The 25796-nt window shown below is 41.9% G+C and overlaps 1 protein-coding gene across 3 annotated transcripts; it reads left to right on the forward strand.

Annotated features, from left to right (window-relative positions):
- The first annotated feature begins 594 nt into the window (after nt 1-594).
- Nucleotides 595-25665, forward strand: LOC146445135 (antigen WC1.1-like). 3 transcript variants are annotated; one of them, XM_085067921.1, is made up of 19 exons: nt 595-877; nt 4077-4320; nt 6959-7148; nt 7223-7376; nt 10765-11079; nt 12566-12874; nt 13918-14229; nt 15031-15342; nt 15639-15956; nt 16655-16969; nt 17634-17948; nt 18745-18807; nt 18894-19208; nt 19398-19433; nt 19734-19871; nt 20106-20201; nt 20740-20823; nt 21804-21956; nt 24221-25665. In XM_085067921.1, the coding sequence occupies exons 4-19, from the start codon at nt 7280-7282 to the stop codon at nt 24397-24399; spliced, it is 3357 nt and encodes a 1118-aa protein (XP_084924047.1). In that variant the 5' UTR covers nt 595-877; nt 4077-4320; nt 6959-7148; nt 7223-7279; the 3' UTR covers nt 24400-25665. The 3 variants fall into 3 exon arrangements, with proteins under 3 accessions (XP_084924047.1, XP_084924066.1, XP_084924056.1); XM_085067940.1 differs by having other exon boundaries at nt 23819-24351; XM_085067930.1 differs by lacking the exon at nt 4077-4320.
- The last annotated feature ends 131 nt before the right edge of the window (nt 25666-25796 follow it).

Genomic DNA, 25796 nt, shown 5'->3' on the forward strand with positions numbered 1-25796 from the left:
AACAGTAATTTGATTAGAGGCATTAGCTCAAGGCAAGAAATGCAAATATCTGCACGAGAGATCCCTACAGGATCCTTCTCTGATTTGCATTCCCATAAGCACACCTGGAATTTTCATAACATCACCTAAGTGAGCAGCATTTCTCCCCTTCTGCCATAGTATGTGCACACTTGTGTACAGACAGGCATAAAGAGCCAGTGCAAGGTACCTGTGAAAAAATCCCCTCGAAGGTAGTGAAAAACTCACATTGGATGCCTTTGTATCTCCTCAGCAGGCAAAGGGTTGAGCGTTAAGGAGTGGGGGTACCAGCCCAGGATCCATGGTTGTTTGGTGATTTCTGAGTACAACAGAACAAAAAAAGAGTTTGCTGGCTCTGAGAGGCATCCTCTTCAGAGGGAGATTGCTGGTCACATCTGCTGTGGTCCAGGACAGCTCCAAGGGTCTCATTCTGGATTGCTGTTTGTAGGCCGCAAGCGAGTGGGCTTTGATCATAACAATTTTCTGTCCTGGATGCACTTTATTTAAAAGTGTGAGAACAGGGATATTATGCCATTCAGACAGGAAAAATAATTTCCAAGGCAGTGCATTAAAAAACCAAACACAACCAAGAGCTTATTAGGCAGCTCTGGGAGCTGACAGTGTTTGTGATAAGCTCGAGATGAGCTGGGCCCGGTGCTGTTCATCAAGGCCAAGGCCTAACGAGCATTTCTCAGATCACAACACGGCCTGAAAAGGGAGCACGGGGCAGATAAACCACCACAGCCAGTAAAAAGCTGGGTGACAGACATCAGCCTTGATGGTCTAAGAGGAAAGAGCTACCAAATCCCTTTCCAGCACTGTCTGAACAAACGCTAAGATCCCACTGTGTAGGAATAAGGTATGAAATAAGTTGCACTCTCAAAAGTGGGAAGAGAGGTGAAAGGGAAGACGAACATGACACACACTCTTGGTACAGAACCAAGAGAACAAAAGTGCCAGTGAAAAGGTCAAGGGAGCAAAGTAGACTATTGTATAACTGGGTACAAGAGACCAGCAGTACAAAGGGAATTAATTAATTAATTGGTGGAGCTTCCCTTAATTATCTGTTGCTTTATCTCAGCATCCAACTACATGTTTATTCATCATTTATGTTGGACGCCACCACAATATTCAGCTCCTAGACAGGCAGTATCATCCAACTTTTCAGTGTTTGACACATTCCTTCCAATTAGAGGCCGGAGCATAAGGACCTATACTGTATCCCTGAGGAGATCAAATCATTTGGCTTTACCAAATGAATTTCATACAACTTCCAGAGCCTCAGTTATTGATATTAGCTAGGCTGACTCTATTCAATGTGTATGATGCTCAATTTTTCTTTTGTAATCTCTTCAGATACCAGTCACAAAGCAGGTGCAGTTTAATTGACACAGTTTGAACTGAATTCATTATTTTTTTGTTACCTGTTCTTTCTGAGCACAATATGGAATTGGAAAGCAAAATGATCCACAGGTTAAACATAGAATGAGTTAAATTAATATGCAGCAACCAACAGAATATGCAAACAGCTATTCACTGTAGTTTTTATCCTTGTGATTACTGGTTGGGTTTTTACAATCAAAGCATTCTATCCTCAGCTAAGAGAAATTGAATGTCCTGTTTAATTTTTGAGACTTTCCTGGATATCCTCAACTTTGTCTTTTCCTGAGTATATACCTTAAGAGCAATACTACCATCCTGATTTTAGTTTGATTAATGCCTATACACAGATGATACTTGTGAAATGTTACGAATAACTCTAACATAGCATCTTGAAAATATACCTAATACATAATTGTACATAATGAAAAAAATATAAACTCCTCCAAACATTAGTAAAAAGTGACTAATCATACCTGATACCTAAATTTTCAGAGCTGAAATTATTGCCTTGTAAAGATATAGTCATTCTTCTATTTTCTAAACATGAAAATTTAAAGATTCAGTCAGCCATACATAATAGCAGAACTGGCAAATCTTGGAGAGATTTTCTCCCTCTGTGTATCAAGACATGTGACATAATGCTTACTGCAAATTTCAATTTTCTTTGAAGAAGATTATGCCACGGAGCAACTCAGAGCACACAAAAAAATTACTTCAATGTCATTCATTACCTAAGAGGCTATTCTATTAGAATACACTTTTCATTTATAAATAGCTAACCACAAAGCAAATACACTTAGTTTGCACAGCTCACTCTCTCACTCTTTTTTGTCTCACATGCACACACACACACTTGTAGCAACCTGTAATGGAATTACAAAAGGAAAATATTTAAATTATTTGCAATAATCAATTACCAATGCTGAAGGAAGAAAATATGAAACATTGTGAGCAGCAGTAGAATGTTGATTAATGACTAATTTGCATCCCTCAGATCACATCTGAAATCTCTTTCTTAAGCTAGAACTGTGGTGTTGTGCTGGTTTGGGCTGGAGAAATTGTGAGTCTGGAGACCAGCTACCAGAGAGACCTGGTTCACTGTTTTTAATTTGTGCCCCCAAATTCAGAGATGAAAGATTTAAATATTTAGAGGAAAAGTTTAGAAACCTTATTTTACAAATAGGGATAAACACAGGCACACATGTCAGCTGGCTCCTACTGAAACTTCAGTCATTCTGATCTTGAGAACTGAGATGCTGGCATTTAACTAGATGTGACCTCACAATTCTCTAAAGCAGAAGTCAGAGCATAATACAGCATAATTTATGCAAATTTTCAGTGGCCATTGAAGCAATTGTTCCATTGTTAGTTGACTGCACACTTACCATGAAATCCTAGACAGCTACCTCAAGTTAATATTAATACACATGGTATGAATAAATAGTGATGTCATGAGTACTTGGAATTAACAAGACTTGAGGGGGGAAAAAAGTAACAGATAATCATCTAAAAAGATTTTTAAAAATATTATTTTAAGGGAAAATGGTACAGAAAGCAACCATAGTCACAAAAAGAATGTATAAATTAAAATGTCTTAGAGAAAGTGCTCTGAAAACATCTGCCTTAGACCGCAATTCAAAGAAGCCATTAAAACTTTACATTCAATTTGTTTAATTCTTTGTGACAGAGATATTCAATGGATCATGATATCAAAATACAGTTTATACTGAAACTGCATAACATATTTTCTTACAATAAAAATCATATTGGCTTGCACTTGAAGTGTCCCTAAGACCAAATTTTGTCAAATATTAATATTTTTTTAAAATACACCTTCCTTAAGTCACACTTTTGTTGGAAAATTTCTGACACTTCTCCAAAAGCATTTGAACTTACAAGACAGTAGCAAAATGTGTAACTATATTTTGGAAGATTTTGGCAAATGCATTCATAAAGATACAAAAAGGTAAATACCACTCCAGATAACTTCATTTCAGATGTCTGTTTAAACCATTGTCAGTTTGAGATACAGAGATTAATACTTCTCAAAGCTCAGGTCTATCTTAACCACAGGATACATCTCATTTCTCTGAAACTCAAAACCCCTCCAGCACAGCCCAAGCAAGGAAGAAAGTGGTTTCCTTCCTAACTGCTTGTTTCCCTTCAGGCAGCCCCATTTTTACCTTAGCATTTAGTGCATTACCTTCATCTCTTAGCTCCATCTATGTCTTGTTTAAAGATAACAGCAGTTCAAAGACATATGTAGTTACATAGCCCCCAAACAAGTTTGAAGCAGCCTGTATTAACTTTGGACCACAAGACATGCTTTTGGCTGTGCTTATCTTCCTCACTTTCACAGGCGTATGGGACTGACAGTCATAAGACCTGGAGAAAGCCTTCAGAAATGTGTACAGCCTTCTGGACAAAAGGGTCCATACCCTGAATTGAAACATTCAGGCATTCAGTCTCCTAGTTATATTGCAGTTATATTGAGTGATATATTTTAGAATTCTATTTTAAAATGTGCAGCAACTGTATAGGTATAAATTTCACATAGACACAAGAGACCTGTATTCAAAGGGACTGGAGGTAAAGATTACTGCTGCAAGCTGAAATCATGGGACAGGATAGTGCCCTGTGGGACACATACTGGCTTATGGATTATGGATTTCTAGGTCTGCATTTCTGTCATAAGAGCCCAAATGGGGTGAATTTGCATGACTGAGCAAGGCCTCTGTGTGTGAAACCAGAAACCGTATCAAAGAAGAATGGGTAGGTGCTGAGGGGCAGCACGTAAAACTCTCCTAAGTGAATACATAAGGTCTGGAGACTCTCAGTCCTGTGGATTCACAAGAACAGAAAACTCAGAACATCAAGATTCTCAAGTCTCTCAAGGCCACAAGCACGTCGTGATAGCAGGTAACTGTCAGAGAGTGTCTGAGTGTGAGGCAGTAACTGAGCATAACGTGTGAATTGTTATCTGCTATTAATAATAACAGGTTGATTCTATTAACAACAATTTAACTAGCAAGAAGTGATCTAATAGACATTGACTGTGATCTTTTTCTCTCCTGACCTGAACACCAACCAGGAAAACTTGCAAATCTATTCATGAAACCATCATGTCCTTGCTTGACTCTCTAGGATTAGCACAGGCTCATTAGTGGTTGCCTGCCTGAGCCCCATCTGTACCTCACTTGACCAATAAATATTCTACTAATCCTGCTCATTGTCCCTTCACTGACCTGCCTACTTTGCATCATGTTGATCATGGTGTAGGGAAGTCTGAGATTTTGCATTTCCTCAGGGCAGAGTTTGCTGTCAAGTACCAGGATAAAATCCTATATGCTCACTCTAGATTAAGGCCTTTTTGTCTGCTCTACAGCAATCTTCTCTTGTATCTGCAGCAAAAGTGTGATTTATTCAGAAGGTCTGTTGTGGTAGTTCCTGAACAATGGAGAAGGGATTTCAGGTTACCATTGCAGTCATTAAATCTACACTTGTGTTAACCGAATGACACATGCCCAGTAGTTCCTTTCAGTGATTATGACCTTGGTCATTACTGCAAAAATTGTTTCTGTCACCATTTTAACTGGAAGTTTATTGCAGGACCTTGTTTTTCTGATTGTTAGAAACCTCCTTGTGACATCCAGTCTTACCTGTCTTCATAGCAACTTTATACTTTTCTTCACATTATATAGTCCTTGTTCCAGTTAGTGTTAACCTGTCTCAAAATACTTAGAAGCAAAAGTTTCTTTTGTTAAACTGACAACTTCTTGAAGTCTCTTCACTACCCTTTGACCGTCAGATAGACTTTATTTTCATCTGATCATCCCTGAAGACCCTCTTTGTGTTGTTCCAACCCTAGTACTTCATTTTGGTGAGCAAAGTATTGTGTTCAGTTTCTTAAGCAGAATATTTCAGTTGTTCTGCTGTTTGATGTTTTATTTTCCCAGAATCATAGCACCATTTTAGCTGGAAAGGATGTTGAATATCATCAAGTCCAACCATTAACCTAGCACTAAACCTAGGGCCCTAAGTAACTCATCTACATATCTTTGAAATAAATCAATGGATGGTGACTCAACTACTTCCCTGGGGAGCCTGTCCCAGTGCTTGACAACCCTTTCAGTGAAGAAATTTTTCAAAATATCTAATCTGAATCTCCTCTGGCACAACCTGAGGTCATTTCCTCTCATTCTGTCTCTTCTAACATCACAGTATGTACCTGGCTTACTTGGACATAGAGCCCTTAAAAGAGGCTCTGGTCATCAAGGGCATGTATGCTGAGAAACAGATCTTACTCTTAGACTTCCTGGAATGGATTTAAAGTGTCAGTGAGAACTCAGTTGGGGGACACCAATCAGCAAAGAATAATGCTGAGTGAAACCACTGAACCTCAGTACAGGAACAGACATGATAATGGATACCTTGTTTATATCTTATTAGCACATCTGAAGCAGGTTTTCTCCCAACCTGATCACTTTTCCAATGGAGTGGCAGTAAGTTTCTGTTTTCAGAGGTCTGTATTAGGTAGCAGAAGCATGATGCTCTGCAAGGGAAGGTCAGCCAGGAACTGAAGCTGACAGCAAACCAGGCATAAGGCAAGATCCTCACAAGGGGTGCAGTCCCATAGTACCTGAAAAAAACCAAACCAGAATCGGTTCAGCGACTGCAGCAAGATTAAGGCAGTAGTCCAGGCAATTCAGACAAAACCAAGATCAAGCCATAAAGTCAAGTCAGCAGATCAGGGTCAGGTATCAGCAATGTTCATGACCAGACCCCAGCCTGGCTGCCCTGTAGCTCTAGTAGAGACCATAGGCAAGTGTCTGAGCTCCTGAGCAAAGAATGGGCAGCCTCTGGCCAAATTCCCTGCTTTTGCTCATGCAGCTCTTTTTGCAGCAGCCTAACCTGCTGCAAGGTTACACAAACCTTGAACAAGCAAAGCTCAGTGAGAAGTGGAAGAGGTTGCAGAACTTGGTGTTCTAAGGACCCAACATCTTGGATGTCGTTGAACTTGGGATTCTGGATAAACAGCACACAGATGACATCAGACAAAAGAAGCAAGCTGTCAGTGTCATTAAGAGGATTGTGTGTTTAGACTAGTGAAAACAGCACTCTGCAATTTGTTCCAGTTGTCAGAGTGAGTCCTATAGCCACTGTTTAATTAACAGCAGCTTTTATTTCCCTAATCTCACCATTCTAGAGTGAATGGGAGAGGGAGTAGAACTACCAGCAGTGGTCACCTGAAACTAAAAGAAAGTTATCAGAGGAAACAGGAAGGCCTGTAATTCACATCTTAAGATGGCATTCAGTAGCTTCTGCCCACAAAGTTTTGACTGAATAAGGAAGCCCTGAGCCTGCCCCGAGGACAGAGAGGGTGTAATTTTTTACTCACCAAACCATCACTAGTGATAAACACCTTTTCTGTTGATTGGAGTACAATTTCTCCCAATGAGATGAATAGGCTACACATACAGGGATTTTCTTTGTCTTTTTCTCTTCTGAAGTGATTCATAAATGACCAGTGTTCTGCACTTTCACATTCTTTTGACAGATGAGAAATACTCACTTTGCGCACTGCTCTGCCTGTACTACCAACGTTGGTCCCATAGTAAAACAATTCCGATGATGACATCAGACACAGAATCATCCTTCATATAAGGTCACAAGCACGTTTTTCGAATTTTATTGGAGGTTTTGGCTCCTTCAGGTTGGAGATTAATCTGCTGATAACATCTAAAAAGGTGAACAATATTTCTATTGGTTCCTTCATGTAGTTCATGCTAGCACGTGAATCTATATATTTCCTCCTTTGTAGTCATTTGTGAGATACAGAAATGCCCATGCAGAGTTTGATCTAGGCAGTGCCTGGAGAATGAAGTTTCATCTGTCTGTGGTCAGAATGGTGACAAAAGGACATCTTTCTACTCCAGTGTTGTGGTTGCTTCTCCTCTCCATTCAAGTCTCCCTGGGTAAGTACATACTTTATTTCACATTAGGCAGCAAGATAAGAAAAGTATGCAAATTTAATATAAATAGGTTGTTATTCTGCCAACCTGTAAAGCAAAGTGACAAAAAGGTGTTCAAGTATATTTCTGTCTTTGATTCAATCTCCTTGGTAATCCCGAGATAAAGAAGGGTAAGCCATTTATAAAAGTTTTGTATTTTACTCAGATGTCAGTGACTGGCCATTCTCACAGGAATTCAAGTCCAAATATCATAAACAGTTAAGCTGTACTAAAAACCAGCTGGGTATTCTTACTACTGTTTTATCTCTCCTGCTGAGCTCTTTGTAGATAAAATTAATAATTCCAGGTCTTTGGTCAACAGCAGTTAAAACGATGTAGCTGTGCCCTGTGTGCCCAGTGGAGTTTGGGTGACACACCATCCTCTCCGTTTTTCCTGTATACCTGAAGCTTATCACTATTTGTCTCTCTGCACCTCTAGAGCTATGTATACATGTTTGATGCTGGTGATGGGAGACAGATTTTGGAAACCTTGTTTTTTTCTCTCTGCACCTGGAGGTGACATTATGGTATTGTGGTGGTTGCATCCCCATATGATGAGAACAAGACTTCACAGCTGGTGCGTTGCTATAGCATTGCCCTAGTCTTAAAGGTTCTCACCAGTTTTGTGCATGCAGTCAGAGTTCACACAGCAGGGAACAGGAGGCAGTCATGACACACATTTTCACAATATGAAACATTTTTATTTAGACACCTTTGTAGTGATGTTTGAGTGTCAACTGAGCTCTACTGTAGCAATGAGAGTAAGTTTACTGCCAACTTTTTGTTAACATCAGGGAATAGTAACAGACTGCGTGGAAGATGCAGACAAGAGAAGCTTTGCCTTGACACCAACGTCAGCACCTACCACCCACATCTCTGCTCTGGAAGCACTTGCACTCTCCATGCTACTACAGGAGTTCTGATGATCCCCAGGCACAGAGCACTGTGCAGAGCAGTGCAGGAGCCATAACCCTCAGGGAGTGAGCTGGCAATCTGCCCCTGAGGCAGCAGGCCTGGGCTGAAAACCTCCTCTTAGGGCTGGGGACAGGGATGCATGGTGCAGTCTCATCCTTTGCCTATGAGAAGGACTGGGTTTTCAGCTGGAGCAGGCAAAAATCTGATGCCTTCTCAACCAAGTAGAACACCAAACTGCTGAATGCAATGAAGATACTTGTGGGACATGCTGTGGTGTGTGAGGAAATATGAAACTGTGCCTGTATTATAAAAAGTTCACAGAAGATTGATTACAGCAAATGATATCTTTTATTAGGAAATATTTAAGTCTGTCTGTTGGGTTATGCCTACCTCTGCATCCAGTCTTGCATGCTGTTACATGTTGCAAATGTCAGCTGTGCAATTGTTTAAAAACTGAAGTGCAGAGAGGTCATATGGTTGAGTGAAGAGCTGTTTGTTTTGCTCCCAGGTATGGCTAATAGAAATAGGTTACGTGGATCCTTTAAACAAGTCTTATGAATTCAACTTTTCTTAGAATTCACTTATACATTTTTAAATGTATAAATGTTCTAGCTGAGAAAACTCTTTTTTTGCACTATATTCTTCAAATAGCCTGTGGGTTGTTCTCCAGAATATCTGACAAGAGCCTTATGAGACTTATTAAAGAAAGATTATGTTCCTTCTGAGACAACATGTTGAAGGCACAAAGTGGCTTTGTAGTTATCTGAGGTTTGTGCTTTGTATGTGAGAGACCTTACGCAGGAAACTCGAGGAGAAAGGACAGTTTGCAAAAAAAATAGCTTTAGGGAGTTACCAATTGTCAGTCATTTGAATGATCACCTTTTTTTTTTGTTTCCAAATCTAAATGATAGGCAGGAAATTGTGAGAAAGTCCAGCATTGTTAGCAAAGAGGTTACCTTTGCTATGTATAAGAGGTGATCATGTGTCCCAAAGTCACACTGCCTGTGTCTGATGAGCCAGTGAAGAATCAGGCTACAGACTACATCAAGATGAAGGCAAAAATGCCTTCTAGTTGACTGCTGCTAGCAGTTTACTCTGGAATAAGAAATGAAACAATGGTTAGTTTTGGGGAAAAGTGGCTGCATTTGCACCAGCTCATGGGCTGAGACTGACATACTTGCAGTGAGCAGAGAGAAGAATTAGATTTGTTTTCAAATGCAAAGAAAAATTATATATTCTCTTTTCACATTGTCAGATGACAGCAAGATGTGTGATATGTTGAAACACCTCTCTCTTTTGAGGAAGAGATGGAAGGTGATATTTTACATAACAGATTGTTTCAAAAAAATCTTACAGGAAAACCCAAGGCTCTCATCGTGCAAATTATTTTTTGTTGCTTTCAATTACCATCACTTATAGGATATGATCTTCCTGGACTATTTGCAAGATGTGCAGAGCTGCACTGTTTTCCATTCCCATCAGTGCTCAATGGTGGGTCTGGATGAGTTCTGAGGTTTCTCTTGGTACCTGGACATTGTGGCTCTGAGTGCAGATCAACAGGGCCCATGGCCAGGCATGGCTATGCCAGAGCTGAACACAGATGCACATACCACATAGCACAGGCACTGAGAGAAGATCCAGGTCTGGTGCAGCTACTGAGTGAGGGAAAGCTATCCAGAGGAATTTGACAGGCTTGAAAAATGGGCCTCATCCCATGAAGTTCAACAAGGCCAAGTGCAAGGTTCTGTACCTGGCTCAGGACAGCCATCAGGATCAGCACAGACTGGAGGATGCATAGCTAGAGAGCAGCCCTGTAGAGAAGGACTTAGGAATACTGGTGGGGACAAATTGGACATGGGCCAGCAATGTGCCCTTGCAGCCCAGGAAACCAACTTTGAGCTGAGTCTTTGAGCTGACCCCCTGACCTTACCACCTCTCCGGGAGCTGGTCTGGCCCCTCAGGTCCCTCTGGTAGCCACCTCCTCCAGCTATCTCACTCCCAAAGACACTCACATACATGCTTGGCTCCCAGGCCAATTAACTTGCAGGATAATGAAGCTTGATCTACTGTAGCAATCACACACTGACATGTGGTCCCCTCACCCACTCCAGTTGCTGGTGTCTATTGTGGCAGGCTTTGTGAATCACAAAGCAGGGACGTTACTCGGCATTTCCCAGCCCAGACAAGTCAGTGTAAGAGAAAACTTGCCTGTCATTAGAAATAACTTACACTTTAGCAGTGCAGTTAGCTCAAACTTGTAAATATAGACATGACTCTTTGAAAAAAAAACAAAAACTTTAATTTGGACTATTTAGAAAGCTGAACCAAGTAAGTCTGATGTAAGAGTGAATTAAGAGCAATAATAGTCTCATTAACCATCTGCAATAGATAATCATGATTAAGTTCTGTCCTTTCTATAACCTTGCTCTGTCTGAAGGTGCTGATGAATTGAGGCTGTCAAACGGAACTGGCCCCTGCTCTGGGAGAGTGGAAGTAAAACATGAGGAGCAGTGGGGAACTGTGTGTGATGGTGACTGGACCATAAAGGATGCTGAGGTTGTTTGTAAGCAACTGCAATGTGGATCTGCTGTTAAGGCCCTTAATCGAGCTCCATTTGGAGAAGGAACAGGACCAACGTGGTTGTACCGAGTTGATTGCCATGGTGATGAATCTGCTCTCTGGAACTGCACACATACAGGATGGGGTGCTTTCACCTGCCCTCATTACTTTGATGTTGGAGTGATCTGCTCAGGTACGAAGCTATCCAAACTTGCATAACAGAAAATAGATAGGAGCCTGGGATCTTTGTCCTAGTTGGATAAAGCCAAGTACTCCCTCTACTCATCCAAAGCAAGTTACTCCAGCATTAAGTCTTCTGCTCAATACAAGTGCAAGCTGACTTTGCCTGAGCACAGCAATGACATAGAATGAGCATATTAAATGATACAGAATAGAAAAAGAAGCACTATTTGTTTATACCACACCTCTCCCAGAAAATAGGAGAGCAGTACTGAACTTGTGCTTTGTCTTTGACTGGGAATGGGGGCTAAAAAGGCAGGTGCATGAAATGCAGTGTTATATCATACAACTGCCCTTCTTCTCCAGATCTTCAGGTAAGCAAAGACAGAACAGTCTGCAATGGAAAAAAAAAATCTGTTTCACTGCTTCCTGTGCAAGACGTGTTTGGTTTTACTCTTTGGATAAAGAACCATTTCAAGAGGTTTTTCCTTCCCAGCTTCAGGATTTTACATTTGTCCTTTTCTATTTTTGTAAGGTTCCTGTCAGCCCATTAGTCTAGCCTGTCTAGATTTCTCTGAATGGCAGCTCTGCCCTTATTGTTATCTTCCCACCCCCTCAAAATGATAAAAGTGTAGTCTATCACCTCCTTCATGAAGAGAAGACACTGAGCAGAACAGGCCCCTGGAAAGTGGTATTCCACTTGCTGACAGTCCTCAGGTAGAGTGCAATTCACTAATCACTGCACCTGACCATTCAGCAGCTGCCTAACCATGTTGTCCTTCCATCCAGAATGTAGCATCCTAGTGTTTGGACACAAGAATATTGTGCAAGACAGAGTTAATGGCAGTGCAATATGTGAGGTAAATTACATGTGCTGCTGTCCCCTCATCCATCAATCCATTTTTATCAGAGAAAGCAATACAGTCCCACAGCCATGATATACACTTGATAAAACTGTACTGACCCTTATGATTCCCCTCCTTGTGCCCACAAATGTGTCCCTGGAAAACTCACTCCATATTTATTTTTTCAAAATACAAAAGTGATGCTGATCAGCCTGTAGATCTCCAGACTGTCTTTTTAGCCTTTTTTCTGAAATTGGGTGCAACATTTCCTGTTTCCTCTTCCTGGGGTGCTTCCATTTCCTATTCATTGAAATAATGAATTTCAGGGACACATATTAGTAAATGGCTATTTGTCTATTTATCTGTTTGGGGATTGCCACTTCTCAGTCATTGGCAGATGTTCAAAGCTTCCCTCCTTCTTTCCCAAGGATTTAGTATTTTCACACACTGAGAAACAAGTGACCTCATACACCATTTTCTTTCTTATCAGTGGTGTACAGGAATTGCCTCCATCACAATTTAAAAGTATCAGTGGTCCTCAGAGAAGTGACGCGTGTATTGTCCATTAAGGTACAGGACTTACGAAAATAGGTCAGTGTTCAGGGCCAATCTACCCTTGATGCTGGATTTCTTGGGTTTTGTTTTTTTTTCCAGGCTTCTCTGATCTGCGTCTGACTGGAGGGGACACTGCCTGCTCAGGACATCTGAAAGTAAAGCAAGAAGAAACTTGGGCTACTGTCTGTTTTTCACACATTGATTTCAATGCTGCCTCTGTTATATGTAATGAGTTAGAGTGTGGCCAGGCTGTGGATATCTTGAGAGGAACTCACTTTGGAGACAGACATGAACTGATCTGGCAAGAAGAGTTTCACTGTGTAGGGAATGAGACTCACCTTGCGGACTGTCCCAGGACCATACTCCATACTAACACATGCTCTCATGATGCAACTGTTGTATGCTCAGGTGAGACTTCAGACTGATGGATGTAATTCACCTGTGTCCTATATGTCTTCTTCCTGTTAACCCACAGTTCAGAGCATCTGCACACTTCTGTGGTCCTCAGGATCCTTGGATGCTTCCCCTCTCATCCCTTGAGCCATTCAAGGGGGACCAGGAAGTAGCCCCACAATGTCTCATTCACTCTACTGAGAGTCTGCATCTAACATGGGCTTTTCTAATCATTTCACTGTCACACCGAGATCTCAAAAAGGCTGTCATTTCTTTTATGCTATTAGAGAGATGCACTCAGCAGTCCTAAGAATGCTTTACATGTCTTTCTCTTGTAAATAAAAGGAAAAACACCCAGAACAGACAAGCAGGAATATCGAAACATTATTTCCTGAAGTGCCAGTGTGTATGTTAATCCCTGGCATTTCAGTTAATTATAAATCTGGAAGAGGTAACATATCTCCAAATGGTTGAAGGAGGTGCAAGTTACAAAAACAGTATGAGAAGACAGTGGGACTGCATGAGGCTGGCAGTAGACACCATAGTGCCACCCATGTTGCTCTCAATTTATTGTGAATATGCTGATGGGTATGGCCTGTTGTGTTCAGAGCCTTGCTCTGAATGGATAAAAGCTGAGAATTGCACAGTGCAGTTTCTGCTTACTGGGAAATGTGACATGGCCAGCTACTGGGATAAAGAGTGCTAATAGCCCCTCCTCCTCTGAGTTCCTCATGTGTAAGGCAGTGCTGAAACTGCCTCTGCAAGAGAAGGTGTTGTAAGGTAACAGCAGTATTGAGGGGGGCGGAAAGAGCAGAGCAAGGAGGAGACACTGAGCTTAAAGAGTCAAAAGACTTTTAGTCATACAGTGCAGGCTACAACATGGACAATACAGAGGTAATCTCAGAGTTGGCTTATTGGCATCCTGTTCTAACATGCTTTCCAGTAACCTGACACATAAATAAGCACTAGTTCCTGGCAGCTAGAGCTCTCTTACTGTTTTTAGTGCAATAGTAGAAAAACCAAAAGGCAACCGCTAAGCTCCTTTGCTCTTTCTGCAGGCTATGGTGGGTACAGGCTGGCAAATGGCAGTACCCCATGTTCAGGGAGAGTAGAGCTTCTTCATGGAGGCACGTGGGCAACCCTGTGTGACCACCTGTGGGATATGCCAGCTGCCAATATCCTCTGTGATCAGCTAGACTGCGGAGTTGCACTACAGATTCCCAGTGGACAGTTCTTTGGGGAAGGAAATGGATCTTTCTGGAATGGCTCATTCAGCTGCAAGAATGGCTCACTCCTGACAGACTGCCCCGTGCGTGTTCTAGGTCATGATGAATGCCCTGCTGGAAAAGAGGCTCGTGTGGAATGTTCAGGTGAGCAGTAGAAAGGTCTAAGAAGAGAACTGAAAAGCTCCTTCCTTGAGGAAAAAGATGGACTCAGAATTCGGAGGGTGTATGTGGAGTCAGGGTCTATCTTTTGTCTGCTGCAGCAGGAGTCAAGGCTGCACTTCACCTGTACCACAAGGCTGAAATGCTCGTAGCGTCAGGCAACATCAGGAGTAGGGCAAGTTAGGATGAGCTGGGTGCAGAGGCTGAGCACAGCACCGGCAGGGTGCTTACCACTGAGGGACAATCTAAAGCATCTGCACAGAGGAAAGTACTGGAATAAGGTCTATAAGCAGTCCCAGACAAGTCAAAGCAATCAATGAGAGATGTAGGTCCAGCTGGAGAGAACAGCCAGGTGCAGCAGAGACAAGACTGGAGACAGTTACACCTGTCATGTACTTGAGGTGAGGACTGAATTCCTGGTCCAGGTTTCAGTGAGGCCTTGGACCAGCGCTTGAAGGATGCAGAGCTGTGGGCCCTAGGTGATGCTGGTCTGAACAATTAAGGTCTATCAGTTGACCCAGCGCCCTAAAACCTAGTGCCCTGATTTTAAAAATTGTAAATGGAACCTGATCCTGACTTCTAGTCATTCTCCTCAGTAAAACAGGCTGGACTAAAGTCTAGTTATGAGTATGGAAGTTTCTAGTTATGAAAGTTAGTTTCCAGTTAAGTAATTTTTACTACTGAATGATAAAGAAAACCAATTCCCATTTCCTAGTCAGTTCCAGGTCATGCCTGTGAGCAGTTGCAAATGTAACACTCCAGTACTTACTGTCTCTTGTAATTCAGGATGCCCAGGGGTCAGGCTGGTGAATGGCACCACATGCTCTGGCACAGTGGAGATCCGCCATGGAGACACGTGGGGAAGACTCTGCCACTCCCACTGGAATTTGCAAGCTGCCAATGTTCTCTGCCATCAGCTGAACTGTGGCTATGCAACGTCAATCCAGATGGAAGACAGTTTTGTGGATGGGAATGGGCCTATGTGGAGAGATGCTTTTTACTGTGAAGGGACAGAGTCCTGCCTGTGGCATTGTGCTCAAGTGACTTTGGGCAATCCAGCCTGTTCAGCCCAAGAAGCAGCCACTGTAACTTGCTCAGGTAAGTCAGGAGTGGCCTTTTATGGATGCTGCAACTTCAGACCAAAGCAGTGCTGGTGATCTCACTGACAGGATCTAGTCTTTGAGCTGAGGAAGCCTTTCTTGCTTCCCATTGCAGTCCCTTGTGTGCGTGAAAGCAAACAAAGCCTTAACAGGGGCAGGTTCCTTAATCAGTCGTGAGAATTAATATTTTACCAGCACAGAAATCTGTCTTCCATAGTTCTCCTGCAAGTTATTTCTACTGCAGTGAGAGCAGTAGATGTTACTCAATATATTTTCCAACTCTCTTGAGCCCAGGTCTTGCTGAATTACTCAGACTCTCAGGGGGTAAGAGCCGCTGTGACGGGCGAGTTGAGCTCTCCCTAAATGGAGTGTGGAGCAGAGTCCTGGATGATGACTGGGACGTTAAGGATGCTGATGTGGTGTGCAAACAGCTCCAGTGTGGAACTGCTGAGAAAATCTATGTCCTCCCAAAGTCTGAGCGAGGGGTGGGTCTTGTTGGCCTAAGGAGCATCCAGTGTACAGGAAGTGAGACTCAGCTGACACTCTGCAACACCTTCCATCATCAGACAGTGCCAGTGGGAGTTTCTGAAGATGTTGGTGTGATTTGTTCAGGTGAGTCACTGTTTGAAAGGTACAGAATGTTTCCTAGGGTTTCTGCAGCCCACCTTGTTCTGTGGTATCATCAGATCTTAAGTAGGCATGAGTCTGAGCTTGATGATAGTTAGGGAAGCAAGTGTCATTTACATAATACTTTCTTCACCTGAATTGCTTACAGAATTATCTTCCAGAATCAAAAAGAATTATTGATAAGAACATTAATTTGGCTATGATTACCAAGCATTCTTACTGCCAGTTGAGAATTAAATACCTTTTATTTTGTGACATTTCTATATTTATAGATACCTGCAGCCTTTTTACAGAATATTACAACTGTTTCTACTCTTCTCTGGTTTTGTAACCCGTCTGTAACAGGAACTGTCTCTGTCTCTGTCCAACTAAATGAGTATAGAAAGAAAACAGGTTCTCTGGCTTTCTAAGACAAGGTGATCTCTGCATATACTTAGTATGATCAGACACTCTTTGTTTGCAACATCTCACAGGAATTACTCAAACATCTACCTGGTGCAGGAATAGGCCTTTCCCTTTATGCAGTTTTAGCCTCACAGGACTCCTGCCCAAGCAACCATAGCAGAAGAATTGGGATATAACAAGAACATGATGCCTTAAAAGTGCTTTTAAAATACTGCCATTATGCTGCCGTGTGCATTATAGTTGTGTTGCATGTTGACAGCTGGATTTTCTTCCTACAGGCAGCAGACAGTTGAGGCTGGTGAATGCAACACACTGCTGTGCTGGCAGAGTAGAGCTTTATCATCATGGCACCTGGGGCACCATCTGTGATGATAACTGGGATCTATCAGATGCCAATGTTGTTTGCAAACAGCTTGGATGTGGACATGCCATCGAGGCATTTGCCTCTGCTCATTATGGCGAAGGGTCAGGGCCAATCTGGCTGGATGATGTGAACTGCACTGGGGCTGAATCTGATCTCTGGGCATGTCCCTCTAGGGCATGGGGCCAGCACAATTGCCAACACAAAGAGGATGCTGGAGTCCTATGCTCAGGTATGTTTGGAAAACCCCCTTCTGAGCCTGTGGGTTCAAACAGGAGGGTTGCATGAAAGGGAAGTAGAGAATAGTGAGGATTTGCTTGGACAGTCTCTTCCTGTCTTGATGAAAAGCACAGTTGGTCAGTACATCTTAGTCCTATCAAGATGCAGAGATCTACAGAAGCCCATATTATGCACCAACACACACGCGCACACACACACACACGCACACACACACACACAAAGAGAAAAGTCTGTGGTGTGGTAGGATAAATTGCAGGGGTCTGTAAAGATTTCCACAGCAAGGGGCTGTGTGCAGCTGGCTCTGAAACCAATGGAAACAACCCACTGTGCACCAAAGCAGACAATCCAAGCAGCTTATGGTGGCTCTGCTCATGCATATTTAAGACAGAGTGCAGCAGCAAGAGAGAGGAGAAAAGAAAAAGAAATGCAAAAAGGCACTGACGACCCCTGAAGGGAGTGCAGTCTGTTTGGGCCCATGATAGAGCCACTACAAACCCTGAAAGGACTGCAGCCTCTGGAGCATCCATGCTTCACAATACAGGAATAACCAATACAGGCAGTTAACACTGTAAAAAAAGTGTTATTACACAGGCAGGAAGGAAACATATCACAAGAAGTTTGTGGCACTAATTTCATTTGTATGTCTTCACTTCCAGAATTCCTGGCTCTGAGGCTGGTGAATGGCAATGACTGTGCTGGGCGTTTGGAAGTTTTCTACAACGGGACATGGGGGAGCGTTTGTTCCAATCGCATGTCCCAAGTCACTGCAGTAACTGTGTGCAAACACCTGGGCTGTGGGGATGAAGGAGAAATAGCAGCAGACTTCCAATATGGCAGAGGCTCTGGGCCCACATGGCTGGACCACATCGAGTGCACTGAGCAGCACAGCTCTCTCTGGCAATGCCAGTCAGACCCCTGGGATCCTCAGTCGTGTGATAACCGAGCAGAAGAAACCCATATTACTTGCACTGGTAATCAGAAATGCCTTCATACAGGACTGCCCAGACATACACATTAACCCATGCAAGCATATATGGATATTGCAGTAATTACCTTAGGTTCACTTGTTTTCTGGTATATATTATGTCTCGTTTCATGCAAATGGGAGCAACATTTTTCTTTGTCTATATCCTTGACTTAAATGAGTGAATTGAAATTACGAGGTTGTCACAGAGTGCTGTTACCCAGTGAAATCCTAAGGAATTCCATAATAGGATGGTGCCATTGCATATTTTTTAATGCAAAAAATCTATGATACACAGTTAGTCTGTGAGATCTGAGTTAGGATGAGACTTCCCAAGGGGTCTAGAGGTAAGTCTATGTTTCTACATGTAAGGAGGCATATCAGTGTATACACACAGCCATGGACAAGTGTACAAATCAGTTTGGTTCTAAAGATCCATTTCTAATGCCTGCTCTTTCGACAGTATTTGATACCTATGAGTATCAATATCTGTATTCATACATATTCACTATAACACAAAAGACACATATATAACACATATATATAAAACACACATTCTAAATGACACTCAGATATCCTGAAAGGGATTGCAGCTGCTTCATGAGAAGAAAGAAAGCATAACCATCAGGAAGATTATTTTACTCACAGCAACAACCAAACAGCCATCTGCCAAGAACTAAAAACGCCATACATGTATTTCAGAAAATAATCAACTTGATGGTTAATTTTCAGGCATTTGATACTCCCTCACTTTTTTTTCAGAGAACAATTAAGTTATTTACTTAATTATTTAAATTCTGCAGGAAGAAAGGAGGCAACATCTCCACCTGCATCTACAGAATGTCCAAACTCTACAAGTTGTTCAGGTACCTCCAGCTCTTTGCTTTTCCTTATTGGTCCCTGTGGACCTTCCTGCTGTTTCAGTAAAACAGAAGGTTTCTGTGTTTTGCAGACAGGGAGAAGTTACGAGTCGTGGGAGGAGAGGATGAATGTTCAGGCAGAGTGGAGATTTGGCACCAAGGTTCCTGGGGAACAATCTGTGATGACACCTGGGACATGGCAGATGCCGATGTTGTGTGCAGGCAGCTGGGCTGTGGATCTGCTGTGTCTGCTCTGAGTGAAGCTACCTTTGGGCAAGGGACTGGTCCCATCTGGTTGGAGAAGGTGCACTGTAAAGGAACAGAGCTGTCTCTTTGGGACTGTCCTACCAAGCCTTTGTCTGGCAAAAACTGTGATCATAAGGAAGATGCTGCAGTGAATTGCTCTGGTTAGTGACTGGTCCTTTATTACATGGATCTGGGAAGGAGGCACGTAGAGGAGCATTATGCCAGCTGTACTTCTCAGTGACTAGCCCTTTCATAATTTTGACTGCAGAAACCTCACAAATCATATAAAAATGTTCTCCCTATTTTTCACACTTGTCTCTTTTTAATTTGGACTCACCTTCCTTTTGCAGGTGTGACAGAAACAACAGCATCACCCACTAGAGCAGGTAAATTCCTTCTCCCTCCTTTCCTTCTCCCATCAAATGACTATTTAATATCACTGATATTTAGCAGATAAACCGGCAGTTTATTTCAGCTCATCAGAAAGCACTTCCCACTGCCTTTTGTAATGGAAAACTGAGTTCCACCATCCCCAGCTGCTGAATTTTATCTGCTTGAGCAGGATCCATAAAAGGACAGCAGGTGCCCTGCTCCACTCTGCTAGCATGGGAACAGTAAGAGGCTGCAGAGGAGCAACCCTTTGGGATACCTGATTTTCTACCTGTTTCTTCTCCAATTCCATTCAGACCCTCCCCGCCGCCCTGCCACAGGCAGCACGAGACTTTCAGTGCCTGTCATCTTCTGCATTGTCCTGGGGACTCTTCTTGGCCTGGTCCTTACCGTCCTTGCCGGGCAGATCCGACGTGCCAGGGCACTGCAGAGAGGTGAGTCTCTCAGGACTGCAAATGTTTAGTTGGCTGACGAGGCAGGAGGGATGGGTGATTGTGATGAGCTGCATCTGTTGGCACACTGACATTTTCACCTGCTTTCTGACAAAGAAAGGGCCCAGCAGTGCTTATCCTCAGTCAGCACCTCTTGGTGCCTTTCTAGGTACCAACCAGGCCAGCACATCACTTTGAGTATGAGCAGAAACTGTGATCATTACCTTCTACTTTCAGCCTACAGACTATCCTACAATCCCTTCTCCGAGGCTGTCTATGAAGAGATTGATTATAACCTGATGAGAAAAAAGCAGGATGTGACTTTCCTCTCAGGTCTGTATGTGTGTCTTGCTCTTCTCAAGGGAAAACTCTTCCTTTTCCATCCCAGTCTGATACTTTGCAGCTCCCAAATCTACTGAGAAATAGAAAATTCCTGGATTAGAGGAGAGGAGTTTCCTGCCCAGTGAACTCTGTCAATTCCTCTCCTAGGGAAAATTTATTTCATGGAATCTTCACTGTAGCCATGGATGATAGCTCAGTACAGGTCAAAACACCAAAAGTCTTTTGCTGCTGTTACTTAAAGCAGGGACAAATACAGGAATAATTTGCATCTCCCTCACAGTAACTGGGTCCCTGTAGGCTTCCTCCTGTGGATTGCTTTTCTCCCTTTGTGGCTTGCCTCCCCCATGATCCATGAGAGGTGTTATGGGACCCCTGAGGGATTCTTGGTTATTCCATTGTAAGCCTTGCAGACTGTCAAAGAATCTGTTAGCTTGGATAGTATTACTGTCACTTGCTCTTTTTCTCATGGTGCAGTCTAAGCACTTAAGGAGAGTTTAATCTGATATCATGCTCTTTCTCATTTGCCTAGATTCCTATTCAGAGAGATTAAAACCAAAGAAACAGTTTTATAGAGAGGACAGTGATGAAGAAAATGGTCCTGGAGCAACTCAAGGTAATGAAATAAAGGGTTTGTACAGAGAAAGAGAACCCAGTTCAGGGTAACTTTTAATACCCAAAGCATTATGAGTGATTAAGGCTTTCATTTTATGTCCTAGTGATATTTTCTTGTGAGCCAAAATTTTCTGTGTAACCCTTGTGTTGGAAGAGTATCATACAACCTCATATACAAGTGCTAATTTTCTCTTCTATATGAGAAGTTCAAAATAAATGTTTGCTGGTAGTACTGCATACACTTTACATGATCCAGTCACATGAATCCAACAATTTGACAACTGCTTCTCCCAGACACTGCAACTGTAATAGCTTCTAAGTTGTTGCTTTGTTTCTGAGAAAAATGGGGAGAATTAAGAGAGAGGAAAGACATACTCCAAATAAGAACACTGGTGTACAATCTGAGCTGATCAAGGAGTTTTAATCCAAGAGATCTGAAGGAAATACAGATTCCTAGCTGTGGGGCTTGCTGAGGGGGAATATTTGCTTCATAGTTTGTTTGGTTTTTTCAAATTTGAAATAGTTAAAGGAGAGCAAGTGTTTGGAGAAGAACTGCATTTTTCCTAGAGCTGATCAAAAAGCTCTCTTAGCTATTGCCTGGTGTCCTAGAGATCAGCTGCCAAAGGCACAAGCAGTTTTGCACCTCAGTTGCCCATATCCCAGACTCTGCTGCACCATGTCTTTATTTTCTATTGTGTTTCTTATACTAAGGACTTTTTTTAGTTAAAAATAAATGAAAAACTTTTCCTTAATTGCTTTGAAGTGCTTATAGAGAAGATAATTATTCCAAAACCAGTCTCTTAGTCAGACTGAATATTGATTGCTAGGTAAAAAGTGAAACAGGACTGCTTTGATTTACTCTTATGTTTATACATCTATTATTGGTAAGCATATGTATATACAATGAAAGAGTGCACACTAACACTCCCTTCCATAGTGGAAGATCTCTCCCTACTATAATTAATACCTGTACTGTTCCAGAGACCTCTCCACTGCCTGAAAATGCCATGGAAGATGGTTATGATGATGCGACAGAAGCTCCTGAACCTAGAGATATTTCTCCTTCTGAGGAGAATGAACAGGAAAGCATTGGGATCCCTGAGGAAAGTTACAGAAACATGTATTCACAGACAGGTGAGGCTAGAAGAGCAGTGCTGTTAGTTTTCATAACCGACTGTACTGAACCCTGTGAAAATCAAGGTGGAGGATACTTCAAGGGATTAGCTGGGTTTTACCTAACCTCTGTCAGGAAGGAATGTTGCCTACCTACACAAAGAATGTAGGGTAGATGTTTGCTATTCTGTTCTTACAGCCAGCTAATCTATACCCATGCTCTGCTTTCCTTACAAAATTCCTTATAAAATTCTTATATGTACCCAACCAAACCTAAGTTTCCACTGTTGCAAATTAAAATTGTTAGTTCTTATTAGAGTGACCATGGGGACAGAGGGTTGCAGTCATCTTTGTAACAGCCTTTCAAGTACTTGAAGACTGATAGCAGTTTGTTCACATACCTGTCCTCAGTTCTGTGTTGTATTTTCTCTAGACAGCCACAACCCAAATTAGTCAACTTTCTACTTAGGCCTTGTAGATTATACTCTGCTCATGATGTGTCTCCACTCAGTTTGTGTCAGCAGATCCATATCTTTCAAAAATTGTTTCAAAACCAAAATTTTACAGTATTACTGTACAGCATGGTACTGAGATCCTACTAGTGTCAAGTAGAGCAGAAGGACCCATTTGTATTTCTTACAGCATATCCTTCTGTTTATGGATGCTAGTGTGATGCTTCCCTTTTTTCCTACAACATGATGCTCTTGAGAGGGCTCCATGGCTGATGCAGCTTCAAATCCTGCTCTGTAAAATACTACATATCATTAGACATGGATCTTTGAAATTATGCAGTTGACTATTCCTCCCTTCATCTGTAGTCTTCTAGATCTCATTCTATGTCCATCAAAACTTTGCCAGGATCACTTGAATTATGTTATCATCTGGAAAACACAATAAGATTATGCGTCTTTTATCTTAGCACTTAAGAAACATACTGAGTTGTACTTAGAGCTGTCAAAGAATTTTAGCAGGTACAGTAAGCTACACTAAGTATAATACTTTTGACTGATTTTGTACCCAGTCTACAGAGGTGTGGGTTAGACTATTTTTCTCTAGTGCACGTATAAAAATTTCATGTGTGTGAGTTAAATGACAATTTGTTTTACTCTCTCACAAAAGGACTCTTAGATAATCAAAAAGAAAAATCAGATTTAACTGCTGGAGATTATTTTTGATAAATCCATGTAATCTGTTATCTGCCTGTTTGTTCTTTTGCTCCTGTTTCCTTACAAGTATTTTATTTGCTCTCATATCTTTCTAAATTTAAATTTTCTGTAACTCCTAATCCTCTTTCTTCTCCCACACATGACATCTTAAAAATAAGCATGTGTTGCTCATGTTTTCCCAGTCCTTCAGAGCCTGTTCTCTGTGAGTTCTTAAAGACAGTGCATACTGCCTGGAGGATGAAGTCTGCTAATTTTTAACCTAGCACTAAAGTTTGTAAGGTCACTCCAACCCAGAAAGGATTACCAAAAAAATGCTTAAGATAGACTTTTCTTTATCTGTGCTTTTAATATAACTGTGGAACACCTTCTGATCTGAACTCTACTTTTTGGGGTAGTGATAAGTATGTCTGGCCTACTGGAGACATGGAAAAATAATCAAAATATAGGACTAAAAGTGATTAGAGAGACACTAGAGGGTTTTTTTTAGCAGCCCATGAATATATTAATTTTAATAGTGTGTATAAAGCTTGATCCTTGGATGTGAATACACGTACCAGAAGGCAGAGTGGCATAAGCATTTCTCAGATCTTTCACAGTCACTCCTACCTAGGGTTATAATTTCTGGAGGAGACAACAGACAGCTGCACAACCATAGAGAGGCAATACATATAGGATGTGTGTTTATATATCTCAGTGTTCTTCCCTTCATGTTTTCAGACTGGAATCTTAGCAACATGATCTTTGAGGCTGAGAGACCTCCATCCCCTGATCCTGAAGATATAGGCTATGATGACATTGAAGAGCTGGACAGTGATAGAGACTGCTGAGCTGTACTGACTACTTTTGGAAATACACCTCTGTTCCATGCTAATCCAGGACTAGCAGAACCAGAAAAACCTGCATTTAGGATTAGTTTGCATTAGTCTGGTTTATTGTAGAGAAGTGATTATATGCTTAAAAGATAAACAAGCATGGCTGTTAAGAAAATCTTTCAAATTTCTCTTATAATTTCTTGTTGCCAAGACTTACTGGACACTTTCTGCTTTTATTTCTAAATATTTTCATTTAAATTATTTTTCTAATGATTCAATTTTTTTAATTTTGGAATTTTCTTTTTAGAAAAAAGATCCAAATATCTCAAATTCATGCTTTTCCTCCAAGATACATGGGACAGCTTTCTGGAGATTATTAGGAATGGAGACAGAACTGCAAGAAAATCATCAAAATTCTGTTTCAGCCAAGTCTTTGAGAAAGGAGTTCTTCCTGATTGCTTCTGCAGCAACATCAACAGGACCTGACAGGGATGCTGCAGGCATACTGTGAGGTATAGGAGGAGGGAAACACAAACACCTGTGGGATTTAACTGCATCATACTATCTACTTTTCCTGGCTCACTATTAGGAAAACTGGAAAAGTAGAAAGTGTTTCCAAGGAACAGGAAAAGACACCAGAAGCTGACAGGGGCAACCAACTCCATGCCAGAAAAAGGTGTAGAAGGCTATTTATCCCTGTCAGAACTATCTGCACAGGACAGAACTTCTCTCCAAGTGCACCAGACAGTGACCAGGAAGAAGGAACACCTGGGGACAACTGATGTCATTGGCATGATCCAGTTCAGCTCAGTATTCCCTAGGTGACTGGGTAATATGATCCTCCATGTGACAAGTGAACTGATATTGGGAATGTGTTACAATTTGTAGCCAAACTCTTACAGCATTCTGAAGGGGATCTGTACAAGGACATTTTTAGGGTAATTGGAGGAATTGGATTGAAAGCATATTAACAGAACACAACAATAATAAAAGATGTAAAGTGGCTTAACTCTGGGATCCCTCAGGCAAAATTTCTATTCTAAGGGGTGAAAACAGATGCCTACAGGAAGAAACCCAAAGGAATCGGGCTATAGCTGGGCTCATTAAAAATCCAGATTTCAAACTTTTGAAAAAATCATGTACAGAAAGAAATTATTTGTGAGTGGGGATTACAGGCAGCACTGCTTGTTGCAGTATTCAATCTCTGTGTGTACATACATTTGTCTCTGGGACACACACAGCCTCACTGCTGCCTGAACCAGCACATGGGAAAGCAGCAGTCACATCCATAAGCTCCTGTGCCCTGCAGAGAGGATCCCACAGACCCCAGAGGATGCCTGAGACAGTGATTTACAGCTTCTCATAAAAGTCAGACTGCAGTATTTCCAATCCCTTGAGGAAAACATAAGGCAGCATTTCCCTTTGGAGAAGTCCTACCAATTCTTCTAAATAGATTTGATTTTTTTTTTTTTTTAATTTAGTCGCTCATTCATTCTTTTTTGCGTCCGCGTCTACCAATATGCCCAGTAAAGACTTCACGCTGAAGTCTCCCAGCTTTCTTCCAAATCCTTTCCTAACGACTGGGTCACTGCCCGCTACCCAGGTGTTAAGAAAGACTTCAGTGAGAGGTCACAACCTATTGTTGGCAGTTCCGATTTTTCATCTTTGAGTTAAAGTTACTCATAATTCAGAAAGCTGCTTTGTTGAAAGACCAAGATTCCAGCCAGAGGAAGGATCAAGAGCACATTCCAGATCACACTAGAACAAAACGCCGCCGCTGCGCGGGGGAGGAATCCGTGTCCGACTGAAAGCATTTTGGGATTGCACAGGACTTCCTGTGGGATGGGCAGGGGAGGAACCGAAGGTGGGGAAAGGGAAGGGCT

Source organism: Lichenostomus cassidix, chromosome 1 (genome assembly GCF_008360975.1).
Source record: "Lichenostomus cassidix isolate B80296 chromosome 1, HeHo_3.0, whole genome shotgun sequence".
NCBI lineage: Eukaryota > Metazoa > Chordata > Aves > Passeriformes > Meliphagidae > Lichenostomus > Lichenostomus cassidix.